This window comes from Neomonachus schauinslandi, chromosome 2, assembly GCF_002201575.2.
Source record: "Neomonachus schauinslandi chromosome 2, ASM220157v2, whole genome shotgun sequence".
Classification (NCBI taxonomy): Eukaryota; Metazoa; Chordata; class Mammalia; order Carnivora; family Phocidae; genus Neomonachus; species Neomonachus schauinslandi.
In genome coordinates, this window is record NC_058404.1 from 54,152,349 (window position 1) to 54,168,532 (window position 16,184).

At 39.4% G+C, this 16,184-nt stretch overlaps 1 protein-coding gene across 3 annotated transcripts in view; it reads left to right on the forward strand.

Moving 5' to 3' along the window:
* The first annotated feature begins 1,183 nt into the window (after positions 1–1,183).
* Positions 1,184–16,184, forward strand: part of HPGD (15-hydroxyprostaglandin dehydrogenase) — a 29,381-nt gene continuing 14,380 nt past the window's right edge. For 2 of the 3 annotated variants that reach the window (XM_021698905.1, XM_044912575.1), the window contains exons 1-4: positions 1,184–1,319; positions 1,614–1,737; positions 5,120–5,226; positions 13,554–13,650. In XM_021698905.1, coding sequence (XP_021554580.1) covers positions 1,227–1,319; positions 1,614–1,737; positions 5,120–5,226; positions 13,554–13,650 — 421 coding nt within the window. In that variant the 5' untranslated portion in view covers positions 1,184–1,226. The remainder of the gene's footprint in view (positions 1,320–1,613; positions 1,738–5,119; positions 5,227–13,553; positions 13,651–16,184) is intronic. The other variant, XM_044912574.1, reaches the window with a different exon arrangement.

The following is a 16,184-nucleotide window of genomic DNA, read 5'->3' on the forward strand; positions in this document are numbered from 1 at the left end:
TTCCTGCTGAGGAGCTCATTCCTTTTCTTCTCTGTTCTGTGCATGCCGCTAGAGGTATTGGGTTTTTGTTTATTTCCTTTTTTTTTTTTTTTTGTCCTCTGCTGTTCTCTTTCATTATGATCCCTCAACGCACTCTTCATATTATGACTTTTAATTATCATGACCCGGATAGATTCGCATTAATTTCTCAACATTTTTTGAAGACCCAATTTCAAATCAACTTGGAAGTCTTTCTTCCGGCTTACCGACAACATATATTTCACACAGCCCGCCCAAACGCCTTCAGTGCTGACCCAGTCACCTGCGCCCGTATCTCCAATAAGCAGCAAGGAAGTACACAAAGGCTTCATTCGGCTGTTAGTTAAGCCTTTTTGCCTGACTTTCATCTCCCCAAAGGCTTAGGTTTCATAATACATGCCAACCAGGTATTAAGCTTACAGAACTAAAATTGAAGCCTGCAGGTGATAACAAGAAAAAAAAAAGTGATTAGGTCAGAAGAACAGCCCTGGCTGAATGCATCTTGGATACACAGCTTATACTCAAGTTCCTGGAGGACTGAGAACCTCTTTCCCATACTGGCAACTCAGAGCCTCCAAAGCTAGTATGATTCAATGTGTAAGCATTCCATTGAACCAACAGTTCACCAGGCTAACAGCGACTCTGGAAGTCCTGTGCAAGTAAAGATGACACACAATTGACACTCGGATCGCCAAGACATGGGAATTCAGACGTAAACTTAGATTGAGACAAAGAACAACACCCCTAAGATTTTGCTCTGTTTGCTTGTTTTTGTTTCTTATTGTGGGGGCGGGGGGGGGCGAGAGAGGGGAGGATGTTCGGGTAGGAGGAGGAAACCAAGCTCCCGAGCCCCTCCTCTGCCCTCCTCTTATCCCGGTGGTCTCTAGCGCACTGAAGGTAATCTTTTTTGTTTTGTTTTGTTTTTCCTGTCAGAGCCCTGCCAGCCGCTCAGTCAGAGGCCAAGAGGAGGCTCTGACCCGGGCTGCGAGTCAGGAAGGCAAAGATCGCGAAGCTTGGCTTCTCGGAGCGCTCAGGGCCAGGTGACACAGCAGTGGGTTCCCCGGAGCGGGCTTGACAGTTTCATCCCCGCCCACTCGCAGGAGAGCGCCCGGCAGGGCTGGCTGCACGCGCGCGCGCAGGGGGTCATAAAAGCTGCGGCCGCGCAGAGACGCCGAGTTCGCCCACCGACCCGGAGCAGCGGCCGCACCATGCACGTGAACGGCAAAGTGGCGCTGGTGACCGGCGCGGCGCAGGGCATCGGCAGAGCCTTTGCCGAGGCGCTCCTGCACAAGGGCGCCAAGGTAAGCGTGGCGCCCGGCCGCGGAAACTTGTCTTCCCACCCCGACCCTCGTCCCCCTACCCAGCCACATGACTCCCCGGGGAGCCAGGGCGCCGCACCCCGGGCTGCCCACCTTGCCGCTTTCAAAAGCTGCTGAGGCTGACCGTCTCGAGGAGACCTCCGAAGCTGCTGGAGAGAGACCCCCAACTTTAAATGCAGAATCTGAGGTCCAAGAGGGGAGCGTCCTGGGGTTTATTTACTGTTCGTCTGTTTCACAAGCTGCTCAGGACCTCGATGCCTCTCCTCTTGTCTATAGGTAGCGCTGGTCGATTGGAATCTTGAAGCAGGTGTAAAGTGTAAAGCTGCCTTGGATGAACAGTTTGAACCTCAGAAGACTTTCTTCATCCAGTGCGATGTGGCGGACCAGGAACAACTGAGAGGTAAGAGAGGGGGAATTGATCCATCAAATCCGATCCATCCATCGGAACATGCCTTGAACAAGCAACGACCTGAAGGCAGCCCGGGCCAGAGAGCCAGCCTCGGTGCAGGCAGATCGGCTGCCTCCTGGAGAGCAGCCACTTAGAAGCTCCAGTAGATAGCTTGGACTGTTAGGTTTCCTACCCACATCCCGATAGCTATAAAGACCAAGGGGGGAAAACCGAGACTGCTTGAGAAATCTTTTATTTTAGTCATTTGGCAGCACATAATGTAATCAAAATTCCTTTGTGTAATCAAAGACCGTGCTGCTGCAGTAAGTATTAAATGACTGAAGTTGCAGATGGAACTTGGAAAGTTGGAAGTAGGCTAAGGGACTGTGGCAAACAACTTCTCCCAGAACGCTGGAAGATGCAGAGTCCAATGACGACCAAATGTGGCAATGTTTCCTTTTAAACATACTAGAATGCAAGATCAAGGATCATCATCACAGACATGCTAGCTGCTTTCAACCAAATGTTCTCTCTGGTTTTTCCCCTCTGAAATGGTACTTTAAAAATAATAATAGCTGTACTGCAGTGTTAGAATTGCAAAAGAAAAATTTCTGTCAGACTTTCCTCAACGCTTTCCTGTTTCCGGTCTACTCCCTTAAAATAGAACAATCTACTTGTGAGATATCAAGGACAATATTGGTGTGTACAATAAACAGATTTGGTCATATGGAGGCCTGATAGATTTGCATTAAAAAAAAAACACCTTTTTCTGGAAAAAAGTAGAAAAATAAAATACATGTATTTCACAAAGTTTTATTGGAAGACTAAATTGTTAGGCACATCTTTAATGAAGGAGCCAAAAATCTTCCATAAAAGTCATTCTAGTACTCCTGTTCTTTTTTTTTTTTTTTTTTTTTAAAGATTTTATTTATTTATTTGCGAGAGAGAGAATGAGAGACAGAGAGCATGAGAGGGAGGAGGGTCAGAGGGAGAAGCAGACTCCCTGCTGAGCAGGGAGCCCGATGCGGGACTCGATCCCAGGACTCCGGGATCATGACCTGAGCCGAAGGCAGTCGCTTAACCAACTGAGCCACCCAGGCACCCTAGTACTCCTGTTCTTAAACGAACACTGAACATGTGAATTTCTTGGAAATGTTGGGATATTCTGTAAGAGGGTAAAGATGGAGTGGTACCTTAGAAGGGAGTGTTCCCCCACAGCTAAAGGAAATTGTTTTAAAGGAAATTATGTAATTAAATCTGAAAATGCTAATAAAGACCTATAACATGAATTACAAGCACAACTAGAAGAGATCTGTGAACCACAGTGCTAGCGGAACATATTTTGCCAGAGGACAAAGTTCTGTTGATCGTGCATGGTATTTTGGATCAAGGATAAAGTCATGCCAAATCCCAACATCCATGCTGATGAAATAGGAAACAGTATAGATCATTTGAAAGCTATTTCTGCCTGAATTTATGTAGTTTCACATGTGACATTTAACCTTAATTGTTTTGCTTCCCAGTATTTAAAATTAGTATCTTGGCTGTAAACACATTCCTTAAGGATAAGTGATTGTGGAGGAGGAAACTCAGACACATAATGGGTGACCAGAAGAAGGCGTGTTGGTCATGAGAAATCCACATGTTGTCTGAACATCAGCATTTATTTGCATTTAAGGAAGACATGGCCTTGACTCTAACAATTTCAGGATTTAATGCCATCTACAGCTTTTGAAATTGTTTAGGCTGTGGCCAAGAGAGACTTCTTTGAAATCACGTAAATATGGAAGTGACAAGTTTCTTAGAGATGATCTAGACATAATTCATATTACAAATGAAAAAAATACAACATGGAGAGTTTGGGTAAATCATAGAGTTCCCCAAGCTTCTAAATGTCAGCAAGAGCTTAATTGTAAGCCATTTGAGCCCCAAATTCAGTGTAGGCCAGAGAGAAGATGATGTATTAGATATTGATAAGGGCAGAGTATAAGGAATGCAGCAGAGACCAGAATGAGGAAAGAAAATTAAAAAAGCAATTAGACTTATGTACTTAACAACCTAATTTCCTATACGATGGGTGTGAGTTTTGAAAAGTAGAACATGTTTCAGGTGGAATGAAAAAAAAAAAAAAAAAAAGTATTCCTTAGATGTTTTCTGCTAGAGGACCTTTCTGGAATCAATTTGAGATTTTAAGCAGTTTAAAAATTCCATGAAAAAGTAAACAGTTTTTATTTTGTTGTTTTCTATTCCAGTGTGGTAAAGTACTGTAAATAATGGCTTTTGCAATATTTTTGGCAATTAACTTGCATAGTAATTTATCCATTTGGGAACTGATGAATCCATGCTGTCTTCAATATGGTGGTTGTTAATAATTCTAGATTTTGTTCAATCAAAATAAAGTTTGTGTGGATTTACTGTTTTCAAGGAACTCATATATTGGCCCTAAGACCAGAGAATACATTTCTGTCATTTGGAAGAACAGCCATGAATGTTATCTATAGTCTCAAGTAACAGAGCTAGAACCAATAGTAAAGGGCCCAAGGAAACAGCTTAAATCTATAGAACTCTTGTCAAAGGCTGCTTTGAAAAATAATGTGTTTCCTGATACAAAAGTGGTAAAACCAAGTATGAACTGGCTAAGGAGGGTTTGCAAGGGCTGGACTGGGTATGTGGTTGGAAAATGTAATGAATGAACTTCAGGCCTCAGGATCTATGCAGACTTTACCCTGGTTGAACATAGTTTTTACACAAACTAGTAATACAAAGTAGCAATAATAGTGACAAAAAGAAAAGAATGAATAGTAAATATTGAAGTTGCAGTATCCAGATCAACTGAATGAAAAGTACACTTTTACTTGCTGGAGTATGAGACTCCCTGAAATGATCATAATGGATCTGAATACACAAGATGACTTGTGTTTAATATACACTTTATGAAGATAATATGGCTTATTAAAAAAGGATGTTTGTCATAGTCTAAGCCACAGAACTTCAGTCATCTCTTAAGGACAGAATTTTAGAGTGTGCGAGCGCGCACGAGTGGGGGGAGCGGCGGAGGGAGAGAATCTTCCACCAGACTCCCCTCTGAGTGCAGAACCCCCAGTGGGGCTCAATCTCACATGACCTGCACCCAAACCAAGAGTCAGATGTTCAACCAGCCGAGCCACCCAGGCGCCCCAGATTATGCATTTCTAACAAGTTTCGAGGTAATGCTCTTGATGCTGTTGGCTCACAAACCACGCTTTGAGAAGCAAGGCATTAAGTCGCAGTCGAAGAGTATAATTTTCATTATAAAAGTAGATAAATGAAAATTAATTTCGGGGCACAGGGTAGGATTGAAATGTACCCATGGAATACAAGACGGTATCTATAATGTCTTCTTTTTTTTACTTAGATACCTTTAGAAAAGTTGTAGACCACTTTGGAAGATTGGACATTTTGGTCAACAATGCTGGCGTGAATAATGAGAAAAACTGGGAAAAAACTGTGCAAATTAATTTGGTAAGCTATTTTCACCATGTTTATTGTCTAAACTTATTTAATAAACTGATGCTTTTAAAGAAGAAAAGGTTCTTACATTCATGGAATCAATATAATGACCTATAACCTAGAAAAAGGGACGTTGCAGAAAGCTAGAAAAAAGCATTTCCTTTTACAAATGGGAAGACATTTGAGGCTTCTAATTATGCAAATAATTCTGTCTTAAAAATCTTCAAAGGAAATATGAAAAAAACTCATAGTTCATTGCATAACTTAGGAGTGAGCAAACTATGGTCCACAGGTAAAACTAGCCTGCCACCTGTTTTGTGTGACTTACAAGCTAAGAACGGGTCTTACATTTTTTAATGGTTGAAAAAATGTAAAAAGAATATGAAATATATCAATATATGGAATTCAAATTTCAGTGTCTAGGGTTTTACTGGAGCACAGCTCCAGTCATTCATCTGCATATTACCTGTGGCTACTTTTTGCTGTAGCAGCAGAGTTGAATCGTGACAACCACCCTACGATGTGCACTGACTGAGCTATTTACCGTCTGGCCCTTTACAGAAAAATATTTGTCAATCCTGGCTTAACTTGTTTATTTAAAAACTAAGTCTTAATTTAATTCCAGAAATGTAACAGAAAGCTAGGCTAAAGTGACTGTTGGACTTTGTAATTATTAGGATTTTTATCCTGAGAGTTGGGGTGGGGGTGTGTGTGTGTGTGTGTGTGTGTGTGTGTATTTATGTATAATTTCTACAATGTTTGATGATCATTTAGCTCTTAAATTACAAAACTGTAGAATTAGGAAATAAAATTTCTTTTTTAGCCTCCATATCACAAGTTTATTGGTTATCCCATTTTATAAACACACTTCACATAAGATCTTGGGGTTTTGTAAAACTTAAACCTTAGCCAAAGGAAACTGTAAGAGCTAGGCTCTGCATGGGGTCACCCTGCGCTTGGTAAGGTCATTCTACTAGTCTTGCAGAGCAGATATGTGTCAAGTACAGAAGGACCACTTGTGTGTATAAACATACAGGGAGTGGCCCCCTACTTCATGATATCCTCCCGGGAGATGATAAACTCCTTAAAAACAGGATGTGTTATGTTTTGAGAGAAAGAAAATTTCTTTCTTTCTCAGTAATCAACACAATATCTTGAAGATAGTGCTTAGTCAATAAATGTTTGACTTGAATCTACATTCCCATGAATAATTTCTTAACTGTAATAACTTTATGGGAGTAATGAGAATTACACTACCCACGAAAGAGTTGAATCACTTTGATAAGGGTACAGAGATTCTCCCCAAACTTGACAGATGCCTGAAGTCCTTTAATCGAGAATGAAAGGTATTCCTTCCAGTTCTTTTAAAAATTTGTCTCGGGGTACCTGGGTGGCTCAGTCGATTAAACATCTGCCTTTGGCTCAGGTCCTGATTCCAGTGTCCTGGGAATCAAGCCCCACGTTGGGCTCCCTGCCCAGTGGAGAGTTTGCTTCTCCCTCTCCCCCTCCTTGTGCTCTCTCTCTCTCTCACTCACTCTCTCTGTCAAATAAATAAAAATCTTAAAAAATAATAAAATAATAAAATTTGTCTCAAGTGTTCCTAGATAGCATCAGATTTCAAAATAACTTTAAAATTTATTTGTCAAGTTTCCCCCAAAGTTTTTCTGGGATATGTGTGTGTGTTTAGAGACCTGACCTGTCAACATTTATGTTAAATTTGTCTCTTGCTGACAGTATAGCGTGAGCTTTTTAAGTCACATCTGAGCATATCTGCATTTTATATTTGTGAATTTAAGCCACTTATATTTATCATTACCCTTTATTGGGATTTATGTCTTATATTTTTGTTCATATTTTATTTTTTAATTAATTTTTTAAAGATTTATTTTAGAAAGAGAGTGAGTAGAGGGAGAGGCAGCAGCAGAGGGAGAGAGAAAGAGAAGAAAACTCCCTGCTGAGTGCAGAGCTCGATGTAGGGCTTAATCTCATTACCCGTGAGATCATGACCTGAGCTGAAATCATGAGTCGAATGCTTAACCGACTGAGCCACCCAGGCTTTAGTTCATATTTTGAATTTACTAAGTTTTTTTTTTTTAAAGATTTTATTTATTTATTTGAGAGAGAGAGAATGACAGACAGAGAGCAGGAGAGGGAGGAGGGTCAGAGGGAGGAGAAGCAGACTCCCCGCCGAGCAGGGAGCCCGATGCGGGACTCGATCCCGGGACTCCAGGATCGTGACCTGAGCCGAAGGCAGACGCTTAACCATCTGAGCCACCCAGGCACCCCTTTTTTTTTTTTTTTTTTTGCTTTTGACCTTTTTCCATTCCTTTCTTAAATTCCACTGGATACCTTTAATTCTTCTATGCTGTTAAGAAAATTGTACATTTTATTTAATTTTTTTAAGATGCTATTTGAGAGAGAGAAATAAATAAAAATTAAATAAATTTATTTATTTATTTTTTTAAGATTTTATTTATTTAAGATTTTATTTATTTGAGATCATGCACAGGAGTTGGTGGGGCGAGAGGGAGAGGAAGAAGCAGACTCCCCACTGAGCAGGGAGCCTGACTCAGGGCTGGATCCCAGGACTCTGGGATCATGACCTGAGCCAAAGGCAGATGCTTAACCGACTGAGCCACCCAAGTGCCCTGAAAATTATACATTTTATTAATCTTTGGTGGTTGTCCCTGACTTATTATGAACCATATTTCATTGCATCCTTTGGTTGCCAGATGGGAAAAAAATGAATGTATAACCAATTGAGAGCTTCAGGAATATTTAAGAATATATTTTTATAAACTTAATGGCACTTTCCACAACCACATAAAGTGACGAGAATTTCTTTGCATCAAGCTCTGCTAGTGAAAAAGCACAAATCACACAGCAATTTTCTCACTACTGGTATTTTTAATAGTTTCCTCAGTAATATCTACAGATATTTTATAGACAAAGATCACTAGGTTATAAAGTTCTTATATTCATTGCATTCATAATGGACACCTACTGTGTTTTTTCTCTAAGAAATCAGCTGTCAGGACACCTATGTGGCTCAGTCGGTTAAGCTGTTAAGCGTCTGCCTTCGGGTCAGGTCATGATCCCGGGGTCCTGGGATCCAGCCCCGCATTGGGCTCCCTGCTCAGCGGGGAGTCTGCTTCTCCCCCCTCCCACTGCCCCTCTCTGCACTCATGCTCTCTCTCTCCCTCTGAAATAAATAAATAAAATCTTTAAAAAAAAAAAGACAGAAATCAGCTCTCAGAAAACTGTGCAATGATTAGAGTTAATATAAAGAACATAAAAATAATGACGAGATTATCACAAAGGTAATAGGATTAGAATTATCAATTTTCGCCAGGCTGGCTGAGAGGGCATGTTTGCTTTCACATGGCCTGGGCGAGTAAACACTTGCTGCAGGCTAGAAATTCTTACTGCAAATAGAAAATTCTAGAAGACCAGGAGAATTTTGTTTGACTCCTTTGGTTACAACTCACTCTCTTAGATCCTTCCTCACTGAAATTATCTGGCCTTTATTTTTCTTTGGACTCTGCTGAGGTAGGCCACTCCTTAGCTTAACTCAGGAACTAATGACATTTATTTAATTGTACATCTAGAGAGCAAGCTATAACTTTATTACCTATTTATAAGTTGAAAACATTTACTTCCCCTCCTCCCTGCAACACCCAGTTCAGCTCAAGAGTAGATTAGAGTCTGACCTATCACTATCCTTCCGACTTGATTATCTCTGTTAGTATAATGCAAATATTTGTGTTTGGTTTATATATTTTTTATACTCTGGATGTAATTTGCCTCCTTTTATGATACCATGCATGTTCTTCTATGTTCCTGTCCCTATCAGAGTAACCACCTAGTTAAAGGATCTCACCACATATTTCTTCCTCTTCTGGAATCTTGTATATCATAATGATACCATTCTTATAGGGCTTACAAATTTTAAAATTATATTAGAATTATTTTTAGACCTGTGCAATTTATGCCAGTATGCTATAAGCTCTTCCAAGGAATAAAATTTTTGTTTTGTGTACAGAGTAGATGTCCAATTTATATTTATTGGATACATAAACTGCCATTCTACGATCTTTTACATACATGGATATTCATTTTTGTGTTTTAATACAATGTTTGGATTATTTCCAAATACATCAGTGTTGCCAAGCTGTATCATCTGTCCTACTTTTACTCCTTACCAAACTTACCATTTCCTTATCCTTAACTCAGCAGATCTCACCATTCTTCCCACACAAGAGATACATTAAACCTCTTCCCATTCTTTTGTTTCCATTAGGCTATTCTGTGCTTCCTCCTTAGTCTGAAACCAACTGCAATAGCTTTATTTATAGCTACCCAGAGCTCATTAGGAATGTTCAGGAAAGACTGAATCTTTGAATAGCTGTCAAAGGTTCCTCTGGCAACTGGGCGGGTGGAGGTAGACTTAACTTTGAATATTGATAAGGCCATTCTGTAATATACTTCTTTTACTTCCTGATCTTTAATAAGCCTAAATAATTCATTCCCATTCAGGTGGGATTTATAATCTAATTTGGACATGTAAATAACATATTGAATCCCTTAGTGTACTCAAATAAAAACTAAAAAAATAGATGGCTTATTGTGGTTGATTATTTTTTTCAGAAATACAAGGGTTCACTAAAGATTTGCACTGGTAAGGATATACATTTAGATTCCGTCAAAACTAGATGACAGTCCTGAATTTAGAATTCATGAACTTTTATTTCATTTCTCTGGTCTTGAATTTCCCAGTTGTAAAAGGATGAAGATAATTTCCTTACCTGAAAGAATGGTTAAGCTTAAATAAAGCCTAACTTCCATGAAGTATCCAGCATAGTGCTACTACATAGTATCACTCAATAAATTACATTTCTCATCCAGAATGTCAAAACTTACATTTTTTCATTCTCACAATCTCATTTCTATATGAAGTGGATTCTTCTGCCCTACTCTGCCTCTAAGGAAGAGTTATGGAGATGGGTAGAAATGTTGTCAAATGTACACCCTTTTCTTGGCTCCCAAGGATGTTGATTACAAATTAAATTAGTAACTTCTCTCTGTTTTGTTACTCCTACTCCATAATAAATATTTAAAGATCTAGTTGAACTGTTATGTTAGGCAGAACTTGCCAAATTTTAAGTAGCTTCGCAAGGGGGAATACAATAATATTCATCACATAAACAAGCAAAAATGGAAAAAGACTGAACACAGAGAAACAAAAGATAGAAAAGGATTTCAGAAAAAAAAAGTGGTCCTCTATATTAGTACTCCTTGAGAATTGGGCTGGAGAAAAGACAAGAAACCTGAAAGGCAACGTTTCATAATTTAGATGACAGGATTCTTAAAATTAGAGTGTAGCACAAGAACCAGAAACTAAAAGGAACCTCAGAGGGGAGGAAGATAAGATAAGGAAAATGATAGATTAGGAAATTTCAGTAAGGAATACATGCATGTGTGCTTTTTGTATATAGGTTATGGAAATATATATGATATATAACATATTGTATATTATATATAATAATATATATTATATTACATATATACAGTAAGAAGACATGATGCCTGATAAGAGTTAAACAAATATGCTATTACCATTTATCTATTTATCTTTGCTACTTAAGAATTATTCCCAGGACAGGGGAATTTGAGTGGTTTTTAACTTATAAGGTACTTTAATCTGTGGAAAAAACTAATTTAAGATTTGGAATACAGCACAGTTATAATTTTGGTATTACATATAAATATTATTCATAACCAAAACTATTGAGTAAGCATGTGTTAATTAGATCATTTTGTCAGTAAGTGGATTTTTACTTGCACTATGTGAAATTAGCCATGGGATTTTCTTTTTCTTTTTTGAGAGTCGAGTACACCATCTTTTGAAGGTCAAATACAAAATTGAGAGTACCTTTGTGATAGACTAAAATAATACTATAGATCCCTGCTATTCTGTGTTTGTAGCTAGAATACGTCTATAATTTTCATTTTCTTCCCCTAGATGCTTGATATTTTAGTGACCCACTCTATGTGATACATAAATATTGCCAAGAGACAAGAAATAGAATATTAACAAAAACATTTTATTCTGTGGTTTCTTAACATTCCCTTGCATCTATTACCTGGGATAAGGAAGAGATTGTTGTAGGAGAGGACGACATATACCCCAGCCAAAGCATTAAACCCTGTTTTGTAGATTTATTCTGAGAACACTTTCATTTGAAAAGTTCCTCAGTTCTTAACTTGGTAATGGATGGGAAAATAATCTTTTGTCCTCCTCCACCAAAGACCTGGAAATAAATCTTCCTTTTTAAAAAAATTAAAGCTTAAATATTCCCAAACTTTCTATCTGGCGGCATCTAGTAGATGTTGAAAACACAAAAGCAGGGTGTCAGCAAAGCTATAAATACCTGAGAATAAAAGCATAGCGCCAATATGCGTAAACAGAAATTCTGTCCAGACTTGCTAGAGACTTAGGCAGAAACTACCAGAATCTAACTGACTTCAGTTATTTCAGCCATGTACATTTTTTCCTTCTTATATAAACCATTTAACGTTTTGTATTTTTTCTTTGTAAAGGGAATCATGTGGAGATTTTCCTCATTCTCCCTAAGCCTACTTAATATCAAACTGACACATGGCTTAAGTGAATAGAATCTTCAATTTACTTTTTTGTTCTAGAACTACTATTAGGTAGAGTGGCAACGTTGAATGTATGTCAAGAAAACTCCAAATGGACTTTTTAAAATAAAAAGAAGGTCACCACCACTATATGCTCTCAGTTTCAGACTCATTACTGTTGTGTCATTTTCTTTGCAGTATTGTAAAGAATGCAAAAAGTAGGAATTAAGATCTCAAAAGAAAATGTTCACCTTCTCAAAGTCTGAGTTGGAAGGGAGAGGAGTTCTTAAATCTAAAAGGGAAAATAAGGCTTCAAGTAGAAGTTTTGTACCACAGGTTGTTTTTGGTAGTGGCAAATTCTCCAATGTTAGAATACAACAGGGACGCCTGGGCGGCTCAGTCGGTTAAGCATCTGCCTTCGGCTCAGGTCATGGTCCCAGGGTCCTGGGATCGAGCCTCGCATCAGGCTCCTTGCTCAGCTTCTCGCTCTGCCTGCCGCTCCCCCTGCTTGTGCTCTCTCTCTCTCTCTCTGACAAATAAACAAATAAAATCTTTAAAAAAAAAAAAAAGAATACAACAAAAAAGTTGCCTACGCAGGGAGGTGAGTAACCAATCAGAGTAAAGTCTCAAAAAGACAGTGCGAGAGTGATGAACAAGATTAAGTGACAGATATTACAGAAGACCCTGTGTCCAACTGACCGAAAAGTCGGGGTCCTGAAACTGAGTAAGAGAATTATGTGATCTCACACAACACAGAGGTCATGAGAGCTTGATACTGCCACGCAGTGATCCCAGAACCCAGTTTCTTTTCATCTCTCCAGTCTGCCTTCCTTCACGGAGCTTTCATCTTAAGGGTACTAGCAGTGTAACTGTGTATTCCAGCCACCACACCCATACAGAGGGATGGAAAAGGACTAATGTAATCATTTCTTTCTGGTTTTCTTAAAAGCAACAGTCTTTTCAGCCACATCCTCTTCCACTGCCCTTCCCTGACCCGGACCCCCTCTAGCTGACTGCTCCTCAGGTCTCACTGGCTGGAAATGGGTCACATGCGGGCTCCTAAACCAGTCACTAGCAAAGAGAATGGGATTTCTGTGACTGAATGAAATCAATCAGTGTCCACACTAAACCTGGGGAGATCACCTTCCTCATGAGTTACTTGGGGAAGAAGTAGATACAAATGCCAAATAGACTTTTTATTAGAAATAAAAAAAAAAAAAGGACATGAAAACCGTGTAGGAAATCAAGGGTTTCCACTATTATATATTCCAAGATCCAAGAGAATTAAAATGTGAAAGACCTGGATCTGAGAACCATATGCTAAGAAGGGTAAATAAGTTTTTACCCAATATTTAGAGAAGAAAAAGAATACTGCATGTACAATTCTCGAAGATGCCGAGATTTGAGGTCAAGTGACAAACACTGTAGGAATACAACTTTTTTTCATAAAGTCTCAGATTGGGCAACTAAGTGAAGTTTTGCAGAGATGTGAGAAGCTCTGCAACTGTAGGCAAACAAAAGAGAAGCTAGTCAGTGACTCGCTTTAAAAAAAAGCAGGCAGCCGCTTGAAAGCCTTTCGGTGATAGTATTTGCAGAAATCTCCCTGGGTGTCTGCAATCGCCATAAAAGCTTCACTCTGGGATATATTATAAAGTATAACGGCTATGTTGTTTTTCCCGTTTATGCCTCTGGCTTAGGTTTCTGTTATCAGTGGGACCTACCTTGGCTTGGACTACATGAGTAAGCAAAATGGAGGTGAAGGCGGCATCATTATCAATATGTCCTCTTTAGCAGGTAAGGACAAGTATGACATTCATAACAATTTCCTATTGGTAATTTGGACCACAAAGGTGAATCTTCTGAGTATATTTATTATCAACTCAGGTTGGGAATTGAAAATTCATTTAGTTGCTTTGTTTTGTTTTGTTTTTACTGCCTCTATGGAATTTTCTATTGCATAATATCAGAAGTTTGAAGTATATGTTTACTTCTATTACTTTAAATTGTGACTTTTTAAGCTCCCTTACTGTGGCACTGAGCAGTAATGCATATGAAAGCATCTTTGACAAAGTAAAAAAGTGCTAAAACACAGTATGGTATCTCTACTCCCATGTGATTTTAGAAGGAGTATATAATTTAAAAATATGGCATATATAGTAGTTGGGATCTGTTGTAGGGGAGGCCAGGCTTTACCTATAGTTTCTTAGGGTCTCTGGCTGGGCCTGAGAATTAAATCGACATAAGACAGATGAACAGGAAAAAAGGGTATAGATTTTTACGTGTATGTGAGAGCCCCCATAGGAAAACCAAGCCCCAAGAACGGCTAGGCCTAAGCGTTTATAAACAAGGTTGAACAAAGAGAGGTAATTGTGGGAAAGCCACTAAAATATTTAGGGGGCCTAAAGGAAGATGAGAGTTATTTTAACAAGGTCTGTACAGATTTCCGTTGGCCTCAACTCCCCATCTCTGGTGATAAGAATGTTTCTTTCCTACTGGTATAGGAAGGACATATTTTACATGGGAGTTTTATCACCTGCTTTCAGGAGGAAAAGGAGAGGTCGGAGTGCCCTTCTTGTACCTGCTGTTTTTCAAGTGCCTTTAGCTCCAAATAATTCTTATGCCAAAATGACACATTTTGGGGTGACCTATTCTGCCACCCTTCAGTGCTAACCTGCATTGACAGTTTACAGCCAAACATGTAATGCCTTAAATATAGTATAAGCTTATTTCTCACTCATATATCAGTCCCAGGCAAGATCCTTGTTGCCAGGAACCTCTTCTATATGCAGTCATTGGGAAAACTAGCTGGCTGAGCTCTTTGACATGGAGCTTCCATAGTTATGCTGGTGGGGGTGGGGTACGATGGGTTGGGGACTCCTTTCTCTGCAACAGAAATAGAGAGCACGGGGTAGGGGGGCAAAGCTGCCTTTCTAAACCCCTCTACCCCCAGCCTCACTTGTGTTCAGGTTCCAGAACAGAATTTGACCTCATGGCTCACCTAACTACAAGAGGGTCTGAGAATGTCATCTAGCTCTGTGCCTAAGGAAAGAATGGATTCCAGTAGACGGCTAACAGTCTTTGCCACAACGTGTAATCCAAACTCTGTTTTATTCAGGGCAGTAGGATTTAATACCACCCGGTACCATATTACTCAATAGTGGCTATAAATCTTTGGCAGAAACTTTTGGAGCAACTTAACCAGATGACTTGACTTCTAAAATTCTAGGGGAAAAAAAAATCACCAGTGCTTCTTCAGTAGTTCAAATGAAATTATGAAGTTTTAGAAGTCTGACCAGTATTGACAGTGAGTCGTCTAAACTCCGCATGTCCCGAAGTAGGGAGACTTCCTTACATTATCTGGTTTCAGTCACGTCGTAATTTCAGAACAGGTGTTCAGAACAGGTGTTCCCCGCCTCTCCCCTGTGCCCCACCTCCCAGTTCCAGTTGTATTTCAGGGGTCAGGTGTGCAAGCACCTGTGACCACATCAGAGCTCTGATTCTCAGCTTTGTTCTTTCTCCTTCCTCTGGGCTTCATTGTCAGATGATCCTCTTTAAACTCTTCAAACCAAGGGAGGCTTAGAAATCTCCTTCTTGAGAGGTTCTCAGAAAACAGACTAGCATTTTGGTTTCTGGGTTGCTTAAAGACAAAATGACATCCCTAAAGTTATTATAGAACCAATTCTACAAGTTTTTCAGGGTAACTTGGTTATTTTTCCTAATGTTACGTCTACTTATAAGTGATAACATTTCAATTCTGAGGATGTGGTAAAAGGTGAGAGCATGGGCAAGGCTTAGATATTTGGCCCAAGAGAGAGCCACATTTTAGATTCTGGGAGTCTGAAACCCTAGAGGCAAATTGCCAAGGCTCTATCTGCACCATTTTGAAATGAAATTGTAAGGGAAAAATACATAAATGATTGGAGAATTAACAAGAAATATTTGATATCTTAATAAAAGTAGAAATGTAGAAAAACGTGGGGTGGTGATCAAGAGATAATCCCATGGGTTGTGTCTTGAAGCTAAAGGGCTAACAAGGATTGAAGAAGCATGAACCCTGTCCAGGGAGCCCCTTGCCCTTCTGTCACTGGAGGCATTTCTTTCATTCCCAGGAAGTCTGGAAGCCTTAGGGCTAGATCAATTTTGGACTCTGTTTGAGACATTCTGTACCATAAGAGGAGGCTTAAAAAAAGGTGGGGGGGGGGGCTTACTTGCCTCAGAGCATACTTAAAAAATGCAATGTACTACTGCCTTTTGGCCAATAAAAATATTTAAAGATGTCATCACACTCAACATTCATTGAGCACTTACTGTTTACACAATACTATTTT